Source organism: Eurypyga helias, unplaced genomic scaffold, assembly GCF_000690775.1.
Source record: "Eurypyga helias isolate BGI_N326 unplaced genomic scaffold, ASM69077v1 scaffold8091, whole genome shotgun sequence".
NCBI classification, from domain to species: Eukaryota; Metazoa; Chordata; class Aves; order Eurypygiformes; family Eurypygidae; genus Eurypyga; species Eurypyga helias.
The window spans coordinates 40,197-60,168 of NW_010228882.1; the positions used below are offsets into that span (position 1 = coordinate 40,197).

At 45.3% G+C, this 19,972-nt stretch overlaps 1 protein-coding gene across 1 annotated transcript in view; it reads right to left on the reverse strand.

The window, feature by feature from the left end:
• LOC104516001 (hemicentin-1-like) overlaps positions 1 to 19,893 on the reverse strand; it is a 24,710-nt gene extending 4,817 nt beyond the window's left edge. Inside the window, exons 1-17 of the mRNA XM_010160186.1 lie at positions 19,830 to 19,893; positions 19,371 to 19,583; positions 18,995 to 19,165; positions 17,779 to 17,949; positions 16,135 to 16,305; positions 15,386 to 15,556; positions 13,451 to 13,621; positions 12,838 to 12,987; positions 12,374 to 12,511; positions 11,929 to 12,050; positions 10,165 to 10,402; positions 8,622 to 8,684; positions 7,062 to 7,181; positions 6,697 to 6,831; positions 6,135 to 6,248; positions 5,689 to 5,814; positions 4,753 to 4,881 (exon numbers count right to left, since the gene is read on the reverse strand). Of these exons, the coding sequence (XP_010158488.1) occupies positions 4,753 to 4,881; positions 5,689 to 5,814; positions 6,135 to 6,248; positions 6,697 to 6,831; positions 7,062 to 7,181; positions 8,622 to 8,684; positions 10,165 to 10,402; positions 11,929 to 12,050; positions 12,374 to 12,511; positions 12,838 to 12,987; positions 13,451 to 13,621; positions 15,386 to 15,556; positions 16,135 to 16,305; positions 17,779 to 17,949; positions 18,995 to 19,165; positions 19,371 to 19,583; positions 19,830 to 19,893 (2,467 nt within the window). The remainder of the gene's footprint in view (positions 1 to 4,752; positions 4,882 to 5,688; positions 5,815 to 6,134; positions 6,249 to 6,696; positions 6,832 to 7,061; positions 7,182 to 8,621; positions 8,685 to 10,164; positions 10,403 to 11,928; positions 12,051 to 12,373; positions 12,512 to 12,837; positions 12,988 to 13,450; positions 13,622 to 15,385; positions 15,557 to 16,134; positions 16,306 to 17,778; positions 17,950 to 18,994; positions 19,166 to 19,370; positions 19,584 to 19,829) is intronic.
• Between the last annotated feature and the right edge of the window lie 79 nt (positions 19,894 to 19,972).

The window sequence follows — 19,972 nt, forward strand, 5'->3', positions numbered from 1 at the left end:
AGGCACCATCCCCAGGGCTAGACTGGGTCTGCTGATGTTTTCTGAAGTGTGAGAACATTCACAAAGGTGAGCTACTGTAATCGGCAGAGAAGGGAATAACAGAAGGAAATCATTGGCAAACACACCATTACAAGCACAATTTAAACAAGGAGGAGGTTGGAAAACATTTTTGCTACAATCTGCTCAGGAGATAAGGGCATGCAGAACTCAACGTTTATCAGGGTGACATGAAAACAAACACAGGAACACAAACCATCAACCCCTGGTAAATATGAAACAGTAGCCTACGAATAAGGACCAAAACAAGACAATTGCATAGATATGACTGACATTTACCTACACATCTGTCATTTCTTGCCTCATAGCCTTCAGGACAAGTTTCTCTAACGTTCCTTCTAGTCCTGGAGAAAGGTATTCTGCTGTTCCTATACTCTGAGAAGGAGCTGTAGAGATTTGAGTAGTGCCTGTAATACTGTTGAGGTTGATAGTTGTCTCTCAGAGGGGAGAATTGAGCATAGTTATAGCTATTGTAATAGGCACCATAATTTGGCAATCTCTCCAATCCAGCGCAAGATTTCCCGTCACCTAATAAATGTTGTCCAGGTGGACAGACACACTTGAAGCTGCCGGGGGTGTTGGTGCACTGAACTGCACAGGGCTTAGGCACTTGTTCACATTCATTAATGTCTGCTCATGTGACATGATCCAGAGCAACCATCCATGTGGAAAGGAGAAAAAAACAAACAAACAACACATAACTATATGTGTATAAACGTAGATATATACTTACCTCAGCCTGTGGAAAACACTGAAGACATAAAAGTGAGGTCTCGAAGGCAGTAAAATACGGAGAACACAGTAAGTGGGCAGGCTGTTCTACGCTGTACAGTAACACACCTTTATTCATCCTGTCAGGCTACTTGGACAGAAAGAACTCGTGCCTTGACGTTACTGAAGGGAAGGTGGGGGTCTTAACCAGGGATCCAAGCCTGGCCCCTGCTTTCACAGGAGCAGGGCTGCGTGACAGGCTGAAAGCCATGACCGTGGGTGCCGCTGGTTACCAGGAAGGATGCACTCTGAGAAGTAAGTGGCCCTTCGGACCCACATCATTTCGGTCTAAACTGCTCACTACTTAGCAATTATTTTTTTTTTTTTTTTAAGTGCTCCACAGATGAGTGGGAGAAGCTGTCAGACCCTTCTTTAAAGGAGGATACAAGGGAACATTCTTGAGAACGGCATTAGGAATTCATTCCAGCTGGCATGGAGGGAAGCTCGAAAAGCTGCGATACGGTTACTGTGCTCTACATCACGGGAAAAATCCGGTCTCGAGGGCTGCGGGGGAAGGAGGGCAGGTATGGCCTTGCTTGGACGTTGTTACTGGTCACTGCGGCTACGAAAGGTTGGAGACTGAACAGTAAACATTAATTTACCTTTGTATAATTAAAAAATAGAATTCGGTTTTTTTTCCTAAGGAATGCTCTTTTAAAGTTCAGTTTCCCTTTAAATTGTAATTCAAAGTAATTTGACCAACCCTAGCAGTAAATATCCATCCTTTAAATCAAACCAGAGTGGTGAGCAGAGGGTCTGGTAAAGAGTTTAAGGCTACAATATGATGACGGTCCCACCACTCAAAGTACACAAGTACCTTGGGTACTGCAGGACCAGGCCTTTCCCCACTCTCTCTGACATTACCAGAAAGAGATTTTCTGAAATGCTCACAGAGTTGCTTCAGGCCCAGTTGAAAATTTGACATAGATGGCATTCCTTTGCTTACATTCACTTTTTACTAGAAAAAGGCAAAAAATTGCTAATTGCAAACAGGAATATGCAACTCTGCAATGACCATTAATAAACAACCTGATATTAAGATACATAACAACGTATATATAATTGACAGACATTATAAACCTTTTTTAATCAGAATTTAAATATGATCTTAATGGTAACTCAATAAAGGTTTAATTATTTCATGTCAGCGGGAAGTGTGTGTTCTCTAAGTCATCATCGTAAAAATGCCACTAAGCTAGCTTTATTACCCTTTTTTTTTGGTTCCCTGTGAGCGCAGCATTTTCAGCACAGTTTGCAACCCACCAAGCCACAGATGCATGACAGTGCTATTGACAACGTACTACCATGCAGAAATGTAGTAGAATATTGGATTGCATTTTGATTAAGTGGTTAATACCTTATATATTTTAAAGTTTTAAGGAATTTTTTGGGGTATTATTAATTAAATGTTTTGAGAGTTGCAAATCGAGGGGTAATTACTGCAGATCATTGCAGTATTTTCCAACTGTTATTTCACAAAGACATAACTGAAACTAATATATTAGTTGAAATACCATTATGGTAATATTGCTGGGTTCTATAAACAAAAGAACTTAATTTTTAACGTGGCAACAACTGGTATGAATTTTATCTTCCTTCACTATGTGCATCAGATGTATACGAGCAATATATTTTTCATGTAAAAGAATACCGAAACTTGTGATTTCCTTAGTGCTCAACCATTTTCTAATTGCTGAGTTTAACATTCGTTACCTGCACAGAATAGACACAACAACTGGTGTCCCTGGAACGAGTTGTGGATAAGCAAGAGGAGACTGTCACAGAAATAATGAAAGGAAACACATGAAAGTTTGAGCAGTTTCTTTTGGAGGAGCAGCCTGTGCAACACAAGCAAAACTGAACGCGGGAAGTGACTTGCATTTATACCGCAGCCATCCTGCGCACGGCGGTCGCAGACTCGCTGGCAAGCCTGCCGCCGCTGGACGTGTCCCTTTGATTATGCACTGCAAACTGAGGTGTTTACAGGAACAATGTGAAACGACTTTGAGACAAAAATAGCTACGTTCTCAGGCTTTCTTTAATTTGAAGAATATTTGATTTTAAATTCTAGATAGCCTTGCTCGTGTTTACATGCAAAAATGCTTTATAATGGCTTTTGGTAACGCCCTTCCCTCTGCGAGATGGCATGCTGAGATCCACCGCAGGTCACAGGAATATCAGAATGCAGTTCAAGGGGCACGCCTATGTCTGTGCGCGCTGTGGCGACAAACGAGCTCTCACCCCCATCCAACACTCAGGGAACTGTGGGACAAAGGACTCAGCCAGGGTAAAAGTAGCACAAGCAAGAGCAAAGTTCTGCTCTTCTGTTTCAGTCTGGGGTCCTGCTTACTTTTTCAACTTTTCCCTGTGTTCGCTGGAAACGTTAACAAATATCTGGATTTTATTAACGTGCGTGAAATACTACCTTTGATGCATCTATATTTTAAATACATTTTAAAGCAGATAAAAATTCAGAGGTGCATAAAGGTCATACTGTAAGCAGGAGCTTTCAGTGCTCCTTGGTCAGCAGACAGCTTTAGGGCAGCTGCTCATGTTTCGTGAAAATCCACAGTCCTAGACTTTATCTACCTTATTTCTGTCAGAAATTTAAATGGTTTTAATATACGTTAAGGACTCTGGGATTGATTTCATTTCAGTAGAGGCAGCTGGTGGAAGTAACGCCTCGGTCTACAGCCAGTTTCTCACTGCAATTTAATCTCTCCTTTAAAAAAAAATTAAATGCCTGGCTTTCGGTAATCCAAAGTCCCAGGTTGTTTAAAAAGAAAAGAAAAATCCAGTTCTTCAAAGCAGCTATTTATCACTTAGGAAAGCTAATTTTGACAAAGTCATCATGGAGGAATGCTCCTCTGATATGACACATGAGAGCAATTGAAACCGGCCTCACTTAGTGTCACATACCAACTTTCATAAATCATCGTTATCAGGGTGGGCCAGCTATGATATTTTAAATGTAAATATAGAAACGATACATCTAAATGACCCTAGTGCCATCCTGGTCTGTCAAATGCCAGGGGAAGTGCTTTCCACTCTTGCGCTGTCACCACACGTTAGACTCTCGGGCTGTTCACGTCAGAGCTGCTATGGGAGCATCCTTCAGACGCTACCGGGCTGTTCACGTAAGAGCTATGGGAGCATCCTTCAGACGCTACGTGCTGTGTGTGGGAGCCAGCTCTGCACCCTCTAATGCCAAGAGGTTCTGTGTAGATAGCACAGGGGAGTAGCTACACGGTTAGCATTCCTGTGACTGACAGGAATCCTCCCTCCCTGCTGAGATCCACCCAAACCAGAACAGGATGGCGAATTCTGGGTGTATCACACCTCTTGCAACACACTTCCTTTGGGTGTTCTCCTTCAGGGGAACCCACACTGCTCCCTGCCTTCGGGTGTGAATCAATGTCGTCCAGGGTAGAGCCAGGCACCTTCCGCTGTCTAACCAACTGACACGTCTCGCCTCACCTGCATAAAGGGAGCCTCTTACGGAGTGGCAACTTGCCACATCCATCCACCAGTACCCTGAGACCCTCATACGCTTTGTTTTCAATGTATGGAGCTATCACAATCTCAGTCTGGGATCATTTAGTTTTGCCTATTAGTTTTGAATGGCACATTTGTGGATGCCCCATCCCTGGAAGTGTCCAAGGCCAGGCTGGATGAGGCTTGGAGCAACCTGGTCTAGTGGAAGGTGTCCCTGCTCATGGCAGGGGGGTTGGAACTAGATGATCTTTAAGGTCCCTTCCAACCCAAACCATTCTATTTTATTCTATTTTTTTAAATGGGTGATTTTGAACTTTTTGTCTACACAGTGTAGCCTTCAAATGGGATAGCATTGTTCAGTGCATGTTACAGCAGAAAGCCCAGCCAAAAGCAGAACGTATGAGATCCTGACGTGACTGGACAGCTTACCCACGCAAGGTCTTCCAACTCCCTGGGACCGATATCCTCTGGGACACACACAACGGTAACTTCCCCGTGTGTTCTCACAGACCTGGTTATAGCGGCACTGGTGGGTTCCATCCCGGCATTCATCAATGTCTGCAAGCAACAAGGCAAGAGCAAGTAGTCAGATTCTCCTTGAAACTGCTCGCAGCTTTAAGCTTCTTAATGTGTAAGGAACGCAGTTAACCCACAAGTGAATCAGACCCTCTCGACGGACCTGCCGTCTGATGCGCACGGTTCTTACCCGACGCCATGACCAGGCACTACCCTGTAACAGTCCCTGTTTCGCAAGCGAAAGCAGATTTTCAGCAGATACGTAAGATATATTTTTCAATTGTATTGCATTTACACGCCCTTTTCCCATTAGTTTTCCAAACTTTTCACTGTGTGTTTCCAATTTGATCAGCTACTCTCTGCAGACACATAATCCATCTTCCTGCCATATGCCGTAAGACAGTAAAATTAGATCTGGTCATCTATGGGACAGGAGTTCTGTTTAAAAGCATTTCTGATACGCAGCAAGGACCTGTGATCTCAGTTCAGAGCTCTGGCGGCAAACTCTTCGGAAAGCATTCACACGTGGGGCAAAACACGTCAGTCAATGAACAACTAGAATTCAAGGGGACAGTGCAGAAGAGTTGCTGAGGAAAACCTTGCTGTTTTTAAAAGCAATGGAATACCGGAAGTGGCAAGGGTAAATCTGTTCTTTTAGCACCAATTACAAAGAAGTTAGATATGCGTGTTCGCAAAAGTGAAGGAAAGCAGCTGCCTGACTATGTGCAAATCCTAGTAACCAGGGACGGACTGTCTCCAAGACTGTGGTTTCTGCATGCATCGCTCTTGCTGTGCTCACCACCTTCTGTGCTCACCGCCTTCATACACTACAGGAACACGTCTTCTTACCAACACAGGTTCCATTCTCTGCCTTGGTCATTCCACTGGGACACAGATCGATGCACTTGTAGCCACCGCGGGTGTTTTTGCACAGTTGATCAGGCCTGCACACATTCTGCCTGCACTCATTTACATCTTGTTTAGGGGGGAAAAAAAGAAAAGAAAAAACAAGAATGGAAATTAACTCCCTTCCTTGTGCTCAGTTCCTAAGGAGCAGACTATTCCACCCGTACTTACACTGTGCACCTGCACTAGAATGCATTTCATGCCCATTTATCAGTCAGCCCAAATCCCACTTCCTCTGGATTTTAATACAGCTTTACAAACCAATTCAGAAACATGCGACGTGTATCACCCACAGCAGGATTTCAGTTCATAAAGGCTTCTGATAACAAGTAAACACTGAACTATGTCCGTCAGAAAGAGGGAATGAGCATTCAGAAATTCATCCATACCCATGCATTTTCTGCCCTTTAGCTGGTATCCTGGATCACAACCACAGTGGAAACTTCCTATAGTATTGAAGCAACGCTGATGACAGTAGTTGGACTCTTGACACTCATTAACATCTGTTGAACAACAGAAATCCTTGAGATCATAGCTGTGATCTGCCCCCTCGTCGTTTACCTGAGAAGTGTTTAGGTTGAGTCAATGCTCTGGACTCTGCTTTCAGCTCTAGGTACTGTGCTATTGAAGTATGTTCAGAAGTGCTTACTTCTCTCACTTCTTTGTAAAGGACAACGCACATGGGACACAAAAGCAAGAATGTTAGGTTATTCCCTGGTAGGATTTTAAATTTGATTGATTTCTAAAGATGGAAACAGCATAATGTTTAAAAAAATCCAAAACAAACCAAGTAATAAAAATCAAAACAAAACAAAAAACAACCCCAAAAAACCCACAACCTTAATAATGAAAATTTGCAGACACCTTAGTTGGAATTGCATTGTTACTTTCCGTTGTGTGAAAGACAGCACTTTCAGCTTATGCAAGCTAAACCCAAAGAACTCTCCATACCTTGGCAGCTAAATCCGTCAGCTGTTCTCCTAAAGCCGTTCCCACACCTGACCACGCAGCGGTAGGAGCCAATGAGGTTTTCACAGTCCTGGCCAGCATCGCAAGTGTGTCCACCTAACGCACACTCATCGACATCTGCAATTGAAAACAAGCTGTAAACGTCTGTCCAAATGAAACACAGCTGAAGTACTGTCTCAACCGTTCAATACTTGACTGCAAGTTACATTCAGATGTAAGTGGAGTACCACCAATAAACTGTATTCTTATCATGACGAAACGGCCCAGCCCAAACAGAACGTTTCCCCAGGATTAAGGTGCTGTGGGACTTTTTGCATCCATCCTGTTCACACCAACGCGGATCTTACCCTGGCACGTTCTACCATCCACAGAGATAGTGAGGCCTTTTGGACAGGAGCAGTAGTAAGACCCCATGGAGTTATGACAGGTATGGGAACAAGGATTTCGCGCAGCACACTCGTCATCATCTAGAAGAAGGAAACGTTTGAAAAGCCGGTCAGACTTTATAAGAAACTACACCAAACCAGCCCTTCATAAGAGGTCTATGTCTGGTGGAGCCCCCAGCGCCAAACTAGATGTAGCAATGGAACAGCTTCACAGAAACGGTTCGGCAGTGCTTCCTCTACTCCTGTTTTTATGACTACCACGCCGACACTAACACGGCTCACTGGAATCCTGCTTGCATCAGCCGGGCAGAACTGGGTCACTACTGTGGTAAGGAATATTCGATACCATCTTTTCCAGAGAATCTCTTTACGAAAGAACAGATAGGTTTCAGTGTCAGACTTCCTAGATGCACTTTCAAAGATTATTACATTTTCCATATTAAGGCTTTACAACTCATTGTTTTACAGACAATGCAGCAAGTGGAAAATTCTTTAACAACCTTATTTTTAGCTTTCCTGCTTTTAAACTTTTTTGCTGGTGTAGTATATCTTGTTTAATTTATAAACTTTCAAGAGGCAATGAAATAAATCCGCAGAAGTATATAAACTGATTGATCCCTCAACCTAAACGTGACTCGGTCATCTGGAGGAGACACCAAAAAGGCTCATAACCTCTGCTTCACCTCCATCCCTCAAGCAGGAACAGTCTCGGTTCAGTGGGCTGTTGTCTAGGTTGCTGATACTTCTCCTTCCCTTCACACAGATCAAGCAAGTGACCTGCTTTGCAGGCTCAGCAGATCCGGTGGCTCAGCACCCCCTGATGGCCTCTGAGGTACTAATGAAAAGCTGTGCGGGCACTACTCACGCTCTAGGTGAGTACAGAAGTAAAGCCTTCATCTGCCTTTGGATCCACACTCTTTTATCATTGGTGACTTACACTTCTAAAGAATGTCCTGCATGAAACTAAGGGTGGAGATTCTGGATGCTGAATCCAGCTCTGGGGCCTCTGGCACAAGAGAGACATGGGCCTTCTAGAGCAGGTCCAGAGGAGGCCACAGAAATGGTCAGAGGGGCAGAACACCTCTGTGGTGGAGAAAGGCTGAGAGAGTTGGGGGTGTCAGCCCTGAGAAGAGAAGGCTCCAAGGAGACCTTATTGCAGCCTTTCAGTATATGAAGAGGGCTTGTAAGAAAGATTGAGAGATTTTTTTACCAGGGCCAAAGGGCCAGGATGGGGGTAATGGCTTTAAACAGAAATAAAGGCAGATTTAGATCAGATATCAGAAAGAAGTTATTAATGGAGAGGGTGGGGAGGCACTGGGACAGGTTGCCCAGAGAAGCTGTGGATGCCCCATCCCTGGAAGTGTTCAAGGCCAGGCTGGATGAGGCTTTGAGCAACCTGGTCTAGTGGAAGGTGTCCCTGCCCATGGCAGGGGGGTTGGAACTAGATGGTCTTTAAGGTCCCTTCCAACCCAAACCATGCTGTGGTTCAGTGTTTACACACGACACTTGTCACATCATTACCTGAACAGTAAGGCCCACTTGAGTCCAAACCAAACCCCGTAGGGCATTGATTGCTACGATCTCCTGTACGGTAAAGGAAGCGCATGTTACTCGTGGATGAAAATATGACCATTTCCTTACTTTTTAAAAACCCTTTAACATTAAAGAATTGCACCCCAGCTACTTATAAAAGATTTAATATCCAGACTATAGTATTTTTTCCTACTTGAGCACTACAAGTCAGCAGTACTTGGGTCTTGCTGTTTTGAAAAACACCAAACAGACGCGGGGTTTCCCTCGGAGAGACTGCAAGTTGCATCCCAGCCCGATACATCCTGCAAAGTTCCTCCATGAAGTTTTCATTATTAAAAGGACAGAGACCATTCAGTTTCAATTCATGTAAAAGGAGGGAAATAAACCCAAATTAAAGAAATCACCGTGTCATGGATGGTGGGAAGTCACTGTAGAATGCCACAAATGCATACAATGAACTGTCATGGAAAACTGGTAGAGACTGTTCAAAGACCACATTTTGCTGCTTGAAAATGGACTCAATAAATACAATTTTTTTTTAAAACACAGTATAGTAATTGTTGGAGGAAATAAATGGAAGTTTAGTAAAGGCTTGGTCAGATTTATGCATAGGCATAACTTGACCTGGAGACCTCCTGTTATCAGACATCTTTTCAAAATGGGAATAAAAAAGACCTTATTTGGTTTTCAAATTGCACACTAGTTCAGAGTCTGGAAAGTAGGAAAATCATTATTTTACTTCATTTAGAATTTGTTAGTGAAAAGAAACTGCGATAGGCACTCCCGCTGCTCATTCACTTAAAGATGATGTTAAGCTATACTGTGTAAAACCAAGCCCAAATAGTATTTTAAAAAGATAGCAGGACCTTCTGCTAAGCAATAATGCTGTCTCAAAGGAAAACCTGTTTACACAACCAGTAAAATTTTCAAGCTGCAGCTCAGCATCACATTTTCTGTATATGCCAAATAATTCCACAGAAGTTCAATCTGAGGAATGACTTAGGCCATTTTACCTATTTTAGTGCTGATTTTTGCACGTTCTTCCACCCCCGTAGCCTCATTACTCCCTTCCCTACATTTATGTGGGTTTTGCTGTGCGAAGAAAACATACAATCCTTTCTCTTACTAGCTACGAAAAAGCCAACAAACCCAAAAACCCCACCAACACTTGACCCCCCACCAAACCTGACAGCAATTTTGTTTTAGAGAATGAAAGACACGTGAGGAAACTGAGAACATGAGGCTGACTACCTGAAGCTACTGGTGGTGCTTTTAGCAGCCTCAGCACCTGCAGACGTACGTCATCCATGAGAACTACAGGTGAAGAGTAAGTGCAAACTACAACAGTTTTACACATTGGAGCATCTCTATTAACTAGTCATGTGGGTTGCAGGATCTAAGTTACCCAAAGTTTCACAGCGTTTTCTCTTTCAAGGCCATAACCAGTTTTTGAGAATGTAGGTCATACATTTCGGGAAGAGACGATATTGGTTTTCCATTATTTCATTTTTGTGATGGATTAAAACAATACCTTTTGCAATGGAAGCGTGGATTTTAAAGGCCACAGTTTCTTCCAGTGGGTTGTACTCTGTTGTAATAGAGGAAGCATGGAGTGTCTCCACCAAGAAAGGCATTTTTCCTTTAGTGTAATCATAGGTGATGGTGTGGTTCCACGTATAGGGAACACTAACTCCATCTATAGCGAAGAGACGAGTGGAATGAGCGTACAGTTGCCCAGGGCCGGTTTGAATATAGTCTTCTGTGTAATCCTGAAACAGCAAGGTTCGGGCATCAGCCACCATGCACAGCCAACACCGCTACGGTCTTCCTATTTTAAAGCGGTATGCGACGTATTCTGGGAAAGGGTGTTTTTCCTTACAGCGGAACAAACTGTATTTCACACAACACATGCCATTTTACTCTTGTTTCAACTGTTGAATCTTAACAGCCCCTGGTATATTTGTTTAAAAAAGAAACAGGCTGTGGTGTTGAGGATCCTGATGATGGTGGCCACAGCAGAGCATTTCCAAAAAAAACCCTGAAAATTATCTTATTGTTCAATAACAATCGTTTGAAGCCTAAATATTTCTTTGTCTTCAGATGCTGACAGCATGTGCTAAATCAACAATCAGTAGAGAAAAATTCTGCCAGTGAAAAAAGGTATAAATACTAGACATGCTACATACTGCAGTGTATCAGATATCAACAGCTTCATGTGTATTTACTGTACGCTGGGATTAGTGCATTAAGTTCTTTTCACTGGTTGCCTACCACTAACTAATTACCAATGTGCTGGGTTCAGGAAAGGGTTAAATCTCTTTACTGTGGCTGCTATACAGAATGTTCTTTCTCTTTGAGCAAAACCAATTATCAAGCACCTGGTTTTAACCCAAAACTTTAATACCACATACTATATTAAGCAAAATGTTTTTCATGTTTTACGCTAAACCGGAAAGATGTAACAACAGTTCTTTGGAACTCCAGCTTTCTATCAGGAGTACAAGGCCAGTGACAGAGCTATCTTACTGGAAGCAGAAGGGAACATCTCCTGGAAACAACAGGCAGAGCAATTTGGTAGTGAGATTATAACTTTTTGCCATACGATCACGCCAACTGCCCTCTCTAATCATTCCTGAAAAAGGGCAGAGAGAAGTGTCATTCTCTGAAAAAGCAAACTCTGTACAATATTCCAGATGAATCGCCCGGCAGGGCTGTTTGCCAGAACAGATTCATCACCCCAAGACAAAGTTTTGGTGCTGTGGCAGGGAGAGGAGCACACCACGACAGCGTGCATGGTAAGAACCCACAGAACACCCTGTGATGTGAACTGAAGCAGAACCTGTTAATCCCCTGTCCTTCCAACTTTATCAGCCACAGGAATGTTTCTCTGTCAGACTACCTGTAACTGTAGCTGCAAACAAATCATCAGTAATGTTCAGAAATTTTTGCAAGGTGCCGTGGTGTAACGGAGCTGGTGTCATCCTCAGGGAAGCCAAAAGGTCCGACAGGGTTAAGAGGCACCTCTACAGCTCTGCTGAAAGCAACCTGACACGCCTGCCTGTGATGGCGAGCTTGCAACACTTCTCAGCACTTCTAACATCTAAAAACCTTGAGTGACCAACACTGCCTTCCTGATGCCAACTTTTTCTTCCCACAGGCACCAATAACATCTGTCAACAAACCAGGCACAAACGAAGTTACGTGGAGTACAGCAGTTTTCAGAACTTTCTGCGCTACTACGGAGGAGAGAGGAAGGAGTAGGGGTGAGAGAAGGGGGTGGTATCGAGAGCTTTACCTTCACGTGAACATCTGCCACCGACTGGAGCTGCAGCATGTGTCCGCTCACAACAACATCCAGCAGCAAGGCTCCCTCGGAATCCAAGCCCCGGGCAACATGGGTCATTCGCAGGATCTCACCTATGGATTTTAGGGGCACATCAATTCATACACATCCTAACCAGAGACTCATGGGAGCCACACTGTATCGGAATTGGGACCCCTTGACCACTTCATACTCCTCCTTTCATAAAGGCATACCATGCCCATAACAAATACATTACATGTTTCAAATTACAGCTCTAAAAGCTGTATTTAAGCCTCAGAAAGCCACAGACACTGAGCAAATACTGGTGTAAGCACAAGACTCAAAACTCGGCAACACTTATGTGCTATTTTTTAAGAAACGCGGTGTTTGCCAAGCTTGTTTCAAACAAAGACGTGGTATTTCACAGGTAACTAACCAGTTGCAAACTCCACTTGAGTTTCTCTCTTGAAGACCGCATCAGTGAGCGTAAACCCATTCATGGCTTCTCCAATTTCTTTTGCAGCTGTCCAGTAAACTGGGCTGAGTACAGAAACAAGCTTTCTCAGCGCTGGACCTGAAAGACACGCGACGTAGCGTTAGAGAGCTTTTTTCCCCAACATCATGCGACCCACATCAGTAGGAGCTGAATATGAAGACCTAAAACTGATGTAACCCTTAGGATTTAAACAAAAAAAAAAAAAAAAAAAAATATTGGCCTATGGAGAGGAATCATTTTACAAATATTGATGTGCTAGAAGTAAAGATTGAAGATTCCCTTTTCCTCTATGAAAATTTTAGATCAGTTCTTCAGTACCAGCTAATGAAACGGTAAAAACTGACACTGTGGAGGATTCTGCCTGGCTCAAGGAAAAAGGGTCTAACAAGTAATGAAAAGCCTACCGAGGCTCCGAGGGACATTTGTAATCTTTGCTTGGATTACTCTGGTTTCAGAGTCAGGGCTGTCTGTTACTGTGGCATTCAAGAAAGCAATTCCAAATTCCAGATCATTAATGTTTCCAATAATGCTGCCTTTGGCACGTGAAGGTCCACCTGTGCAGGGGAAGAAAGGGAAGAAGGGAAATAAACAAGGCCCACGTGAAAACTCTGTCATCCGGTATTTTCGGGGAGAGAAAATTCAGAAATATTGCCCAGCATTTTAAGCAGTAAGGATATTTCTGCATACCTTACTATGGTATTTGCAAGAATAAAGCTCACAGCCTGCACGTAACAGGATGTTGTACACAGGTGGTCTGAGACACACGCACAAGAACATGGAAACTACCCTATGCGCTCACCCCTGCCTGAAAAGCAACACCTGTTCAACAGCTTATTCCAGTGCGACGGAACAGGCTAACAAAAAAATGTATCCAGCTGAAGTTGCAGAGGAGATTTGAGCCAAAAAGTATTAAATTACTTGGTCAACTGGCCAAGTCTTGAGGGAGTATCCATCAAATAAGGAGCGTTGTAGGCTTCCACCATATCGCCACTGCACGCAGGCTGCAAATCAACTCACCAGGACATGCTTGGGTATTGCACCTGGAGATCTGGGAGGAGTCTCCAGGACAAGGACGTCCACGATTTAACGGGGCTGGACTGCTGCACAGGCGTATTCGGGTCTGCTCTCCTCCTCCACAAGAGGCAGAGCACTGGCTCCATGTTTGCCACTGCCCCCAGTTTCCATCCACTGAAGAAAGAATGAAAATGTTTGCAGTATATTGGTTGGAGATTGAGCGAGAGCTGGGTCAGATTCTTCCCTATGCCATGTTGAAGAGGGACCACCTCATGGCCGGCCAGGGAAACCACGTGTCCCTCCTCCCCGAGGTCTGCTGTGTGGGTGCGGAGCTCAGGTGGCTGCGGGTGGCCGCCTCTGCATCACTCCACGGCGAGAAGGGGGATACGGGCAGCTGCTGCCCAACTCCTGCCAGCTGCACTCCCCAGGAGGTTCTGCAGAGATACCTCCTGCCGGCCTGCGAATGTCCCCTGGAAGTATGGGGCTGCACCGAAGCTCAGTTCAAAATTGAGCAGTGTTGTCACGTGCAGACCCATCACAAACCAGTTTGTAAAGAAGAACTGTCAGTTTTCAGCCGCTCCTCTCATGGTTTTTGGTAGCTACCACTAGAGAGAGAACCTAGCTGGCTAGAGCTTTGAGTGCTTTCACTCCTACAAAGGGAATACCTGAGAATGCGTGAGATAAATGGATGGAGAACAAACCAACTATAAATCCTGCACATAAAGAAGTCATGTTCCATCTATCCAAACACTCACAAGAGGTCAGTTAGAGCTGGCCTGAAGTATGTGTGTGCAGGAGTCAGCACGGCCTCCCGTTGGTATCAGGGCCTCGATAACAACAGGTGACACAACGGAAACGTGACCGTACGCCGTGTGTGCAGAAAATGCCTGACCTGATACGACACTCGCCCAAAACTGGCAGTGGTAAGAGGAAAGTAACAACAGAGAGTTTGCTTTCGACAAACATCAGCCAAAATAACAGCAACCAGGCGACTGAAAATTACAAAAGCAGCATGAAAACACGTGACGGGAAGAAGAACCCGAGCAAAAGGAGGATAAACCAGCAACAGTCACACTGGGCGTCACACTGTAACCTCCATCGAGACCTGATGGCGAATCCTCCTCCTTGCAGGCCACGAGCAGCTGGTACCAGCTAGAGGCCTGATAGTTTAGGGGCAACAAGCAGGACCCATCTCCAGCGTGCGGATGGGGCCTCGTCGAGGGCTTTGTCACCAGCACGCAGGTCAACAGGGGGTCGAAGTGACACAGGTACACAGAAAGTTGGGCTCCTGCATCTCCCACAGGAGGGTGTGTAAAGGGGCATGCATACAGGAGGGATGTAAGAATAATCTTCTATTATTATACCAGAATTAATAGTAATTTAGTAATAATCCCTTTCAGGGATGAGTTACAGAAGGGTGTTTAGAAATCTGTAGGTGTTTAGTAAGTCTCTAGCACCGCAGTTTATCTGCTCTGCTGCTGATACTGATCCTGAGTGTGAAAGTTCACTGACTGCCCCTTAGTGATGGATGGTCAATAATCAATTAACTGCTCTGACTGTCGTTCTGTTTAAAGCATTTGAGCAAAGCGTTTTTCCCGGCTCCTGGAGTACATTATGAGAGCTCACTGGGAGCCTCAGAAACTGCATTTACTGTAAAAACTAAGTAGAATTACTAGGTGTAGGAGAGACCTTCATAAGTGATCTCCTGTTTTGAATTATTCCACCCCATTCAGGGAAAATTTAACATGTGAAGAGGGAAATCATAGCAAGGTGACAGCCATTTAAAGAAAAAAAGCCAGAGTGGATCGTTAGGTTGTACGAAACTGCACATCATTATGGGAACGTTCCACATTCCTTTCACAGGAAGAAAATCTCACATATGTGATGTACGCCCTGAGGCCTTCCAGGGAAAGCTGCGTTTTGTTTCTGAGCACTCACCGGGGCACAGTTCAGTGCTGCACCTCTGGATCTGCACATCAGCCCCTGCACACGCCCTTCCTCCGCTGGCAGGGCGAGGATTGTCACAGGTCCGGTATCGCCTCATCTGGCCTCCATGGCACGTCCGACTGCAGCTTCCCCAACTGCTCCACGGGCCCCAGTTGCCATGGACTGTAAACGTAACAGTCAGATTTTATCTGTCTTCCTCTTAATAACAAACAGTCGCTTAAAAACAGAGAGTCTGTTGGGACTCTCATGCTGGGAGAATATTCCTATCAGAGAGTAACCTTCTAATTTCTTTTCCCCAAATAAAAATCAATGCCCAGACAATAAAAGATCTAAGCACGTTCCCTTGTCCAGCATTCAGCTGTGTCTCAGAGCAAGTTAACCAACTCCAGAAGGTAGGAAGTGTGCAGCACCTACTATTAAACAAATGAGTCCCTACACTCTACTGTGAGATGGAGAGCCGCTGCAGGACATTCTGACTGGACAGCAGTCGCTGCAGGGGTGCGTGACCTCCCTCAGTCCCGCAGGAGCTCACGCACCAGCTGCGACGGTCGCCTGCTCCGAACAGTCAATGTTCAAAACGCCCCAGTCACGCTGGCTGTGAAGAGATGCTGTCCCTCCTGCCAGGCAGCCAACAGCCCGTGCCCCCGCTCAGACCCCCTCGCTGCTGCGGGGGGCTCCTTCCTCTCACGCGTGCCTACAAACCCAAGTGGTGCACAGGCAGCCCAACCCAGCGCACTTACTCGGACAAGGATCGCTGTTGCAAAAATCGATCTGTATGTCGTTTCCTTCGCATTTGTGACCCCCAAACTGCGGGGCTGGGTCTGAGCAGCGGCGCGTCCTCTGCCTGCTGCCTCCTCCGCAGGACACGGCGCAGGCACTCCAGCTGCTCCACGCGGCCCACTTCCCGTCCACTGGTGAGAAGGGCACAGCACGGTACCGTTACAGTCGCTGACACCAGAAACAGCCAAGTAAATCGGTGCTGCGCCAGGGTAAAACTGACTGTAGGATGTTCCTTTCTAGAACACCTCAGATACACAGGGATTTCTACATAGGGATTTCCAGGAGCGAAAGCTGGAGAAAGGCATGACCTATCTTTCCAATAACCCGTAAGCCTGACCAGAATCGTGGTCAGGGATCACTCAGTCCTTGAGCTCAGTCACTCTCACATTTTTAGGTATCTGTGAGCAAGTCGACCCATATACAAAATACTCCCTGAAATTACCACCTCAGATACACAGGGATTTCTACATAGGGATTTCCAGGAGCGAAAGCTGGAGAAAGGCATGACCTATCTTTCCAATAACCCGTAAGCCTGACCAGAATCGTGGTCAGGGATCACTCAGTCCTTGAGCTCAGTCACTCTCACATTTTTAGGTATCTGTGAGCAAGTCGACCCATATACAAAATACTCCCTGAAATTACCACCAGAGGCAGATGGCCACAACGAAGGGCACAGCACGGTACCGTTACAGTCGCTGACACCAGAAACAGCCAAGTAAATCGGTGCTGCGCCAGGGTAAAACTGACTGTAGGATGTTCCTTTCTAGAACACCTCAGATACACAGGGATTTCTACATAGGGATTTCCAGGAGCGAAAGCTGGAGAAAGGCATGACCTATCTTTCCAATAACCCGTAAGCCTGACCAGAATCGTGGTCAGGGATCACTCAGTCCTTGAGCTCAGTCACTCTCACATTTTTAGGTATCTGTGAGCAAGTCGACCCATATACAAAATACTCCCTGAAATTACCACCGGAGGCAGATGGCTGGAGCGAGTGACATCCCAAAACCCAGTCTCCATTTGCATGTCCTCTGGTTGCAGCTGTGCTGTCAGAGGATGTATCCATCACCACCTTCTCCCCCCTCCTTCTAATCCACCTCTGACTTACTGGCTCTGCTGTTTACAGGAGTTACTATTAGGTTATCTCACATGAGTCAGGTGTAAGCAGTTGAGTAGTAGGGCCTTTGATTTCCCCAGATGTGGTGACACAACCTGTTATGGGTACATCCATCTGGGTGCTTGCGTTGGTGACCAAGAAGAGGCTCTTTAATCACAAACAAGCTGTAAGCAACAGCATCCTCAGCACATCGAGACGGATAAACATGCAACACCGAGTGCCCAACTGCTCGACTGCCACAAGGTCAGTTCTCTTCTACCAGTGGATAGTTTGAGAGGGGACTCAGCGTCGCTGGAGAAGAAACCCCTTATGTTCATCTATAGAGGGTTGCTAAAGATAGTGACAGGGGCCAGTGAAAATAAAAGGCTTGAATGGGATGTTTTCAGGGACTACACTTTTAGACTGGAAAGCTTTCCATATAAATTCAGAAGAATTTGGAGAGGAAACAAGAAGTTTGTAATTTTTCTGTGTGTCCGACGCATCTCACCTGGGCAGTGTCCCTTGTTGCAAACCTGGATCTGTGCGTCAGACCCCTCACAGTACGATCCGTCGTGCGAAGGAGGAGGGTTACTGCAGAGCCTCAGTCGTGTCTGAGTGCCCTTCCCGCAGGTCTCGCTGCAAGGACCCCACGGCAGCCAAGAGCTCCACTCGCCATCAACTGCAAGGGCAGCACAGCTGTACAACTGTTCAACCTACACAGCTGCTTTAACTTGACATGACAGCGCCACAGCCTCAGGCAAAAGAGCTATGCATTTATCAATATCAGCAAATGAAATATCCCGAATAAACCCTTGAGAAAACCTCTGTCTGATCAACAGCTGAAGTGGATCAGCACTTTACAAACAGAGAGATGAATTCTTTCCTTCTTGTTTCCTGAATACACCACCTCACTACAACCTGAACTGAACCCCTGATCCAATCCGGTGTTCTCCAAAGTTACCTGGCTCTGAGTGTCCCGTGCTGAAGGTCTCACGCTCGCTAAAAGCTGGCACACAGCTTCGGTGGCTACTAGTAAGCAGGAGCCAGAACTGACTGTGTTGCCAAGGAATCTCAGACTGGTGAATGAACATTTGGCATCTTGGCAACCGCAGAGCCAGGGAATAAGGGAAAGATCAGGATAATAAAAATCGTGTGGAAGGAAACATGCCAGCAATGAAGGGTTATGAATAAAGTATGATGTGTCAAGCATAGGAGGTACTACCAAGACAGGAAGACCTGAACATTCATCTAGTTAATAGAAAGACGTGGCTGAAAATTAAAACAACAGAGGAAAATACACAGATGGTGTCTTACGTTCTTAACTATCATGTTTTACATGGCTTTTTGATAGTTGGTGGTTTGTGGGGTTTTTTCATTTTAATTGGCTTTGCAGAATAGGTTGAGAGGGGTGATTTTGTGAGAACATGGGTAATGAGTACTGGAAAACATCAAAATAGACAATGAACACTTTTACTGGGGGGTTGGGGTGAAGAGCAATCACTAAGAATATTTTTTGCACTTACTTCTGTGATTTCTGTTTCCAAGAATTAGTGCCATGCAATAAATTATCAACAACTTTAAACGAAAAAAATTTGGGAGCTTAATTCTTTTAAAATTTAATAATTTGAAACAAGCTGAGAGAACTTGGGTTTGGAGGACTAAAAAAAGAGAAACCTGTATGGGAAGCCCCTTGTGCAACTAATTTTAAACCCCTGTTCCCTTACCTGGGCAAGGCCTAGTATGGCACATGACTGAATCCACAGCGCTGCCAGCACAGGGCTTCCCGCCGTGCTGAGCCGGTGGGTCACTGCAGGTCCTGGTTCTGGTCCTGTTACCGTGCCCGCAGCTCTTCGAACACTCTTCCCATGGCCCCCACTCAGACCAGCTGCCATCCACTACGAAACAGAAAACCCCACCGTTTTAATGAAAAAATATTTTTGTGGTATTTATTGAAATTTCCTCTTCTTCCCCACAAAAGTCAAAATGAATTCCAGGTTCTCAGAAGAATTAACCTGCCAGGAAGGCCTGTGGTGGTAACGGTTCACTGTTAGGGCACTTGACGTAAGGCACATTAAGAGTCCCGGTTCGTTAAATCCATACCTGGACAGGGCTTGTTGTGGCAGCTGCGCGTGTCCGTGTCGGGCCCCTCGCACCTCCTCCCCCCGTTTGCTGGGAGAGGGCTGTTGCACTGACGGACGCGCTGCTGAACTCCTCGGCCACAGGTCACGCTGCAGGCTTGCCATTCCAGCCAATGAGAAAATCCACCGTGCACTGCAGTGGGAAAAACGGTGCCGTCTTTGTGACGTGCTCGTGCTTGGGGGGAGACAGCAAAGCGAAAACGCCCTTCATGAGCTGTACCTAGAACCCAACGCACTTCATGCCCCCAGGACTGCAGAAGTATCTCACAGCAGTTCAGAGAGCTTCAGCTGCACTGAAATGGCTACTGCTTATGCTCCCAGTGCTTTTCTTCAGAGGTACAATTAAGTTACGTGTTCTGAGGACAGGATCTACTTAAGACCCTTTCATCATTATTTATGTCTCTCACTCCTTCACACTCACCTGTCTCACACAGCTGGATGAGTACAATGGGGCAAAATTTCTTGAAACAGAAACCCACTGACATCTTGGACTAGGCTTAGTGTATACACAGTGAGTATATGGAAGATAAGGGCAACCAGTGTCATCTGCCTGGACTTGTGCAA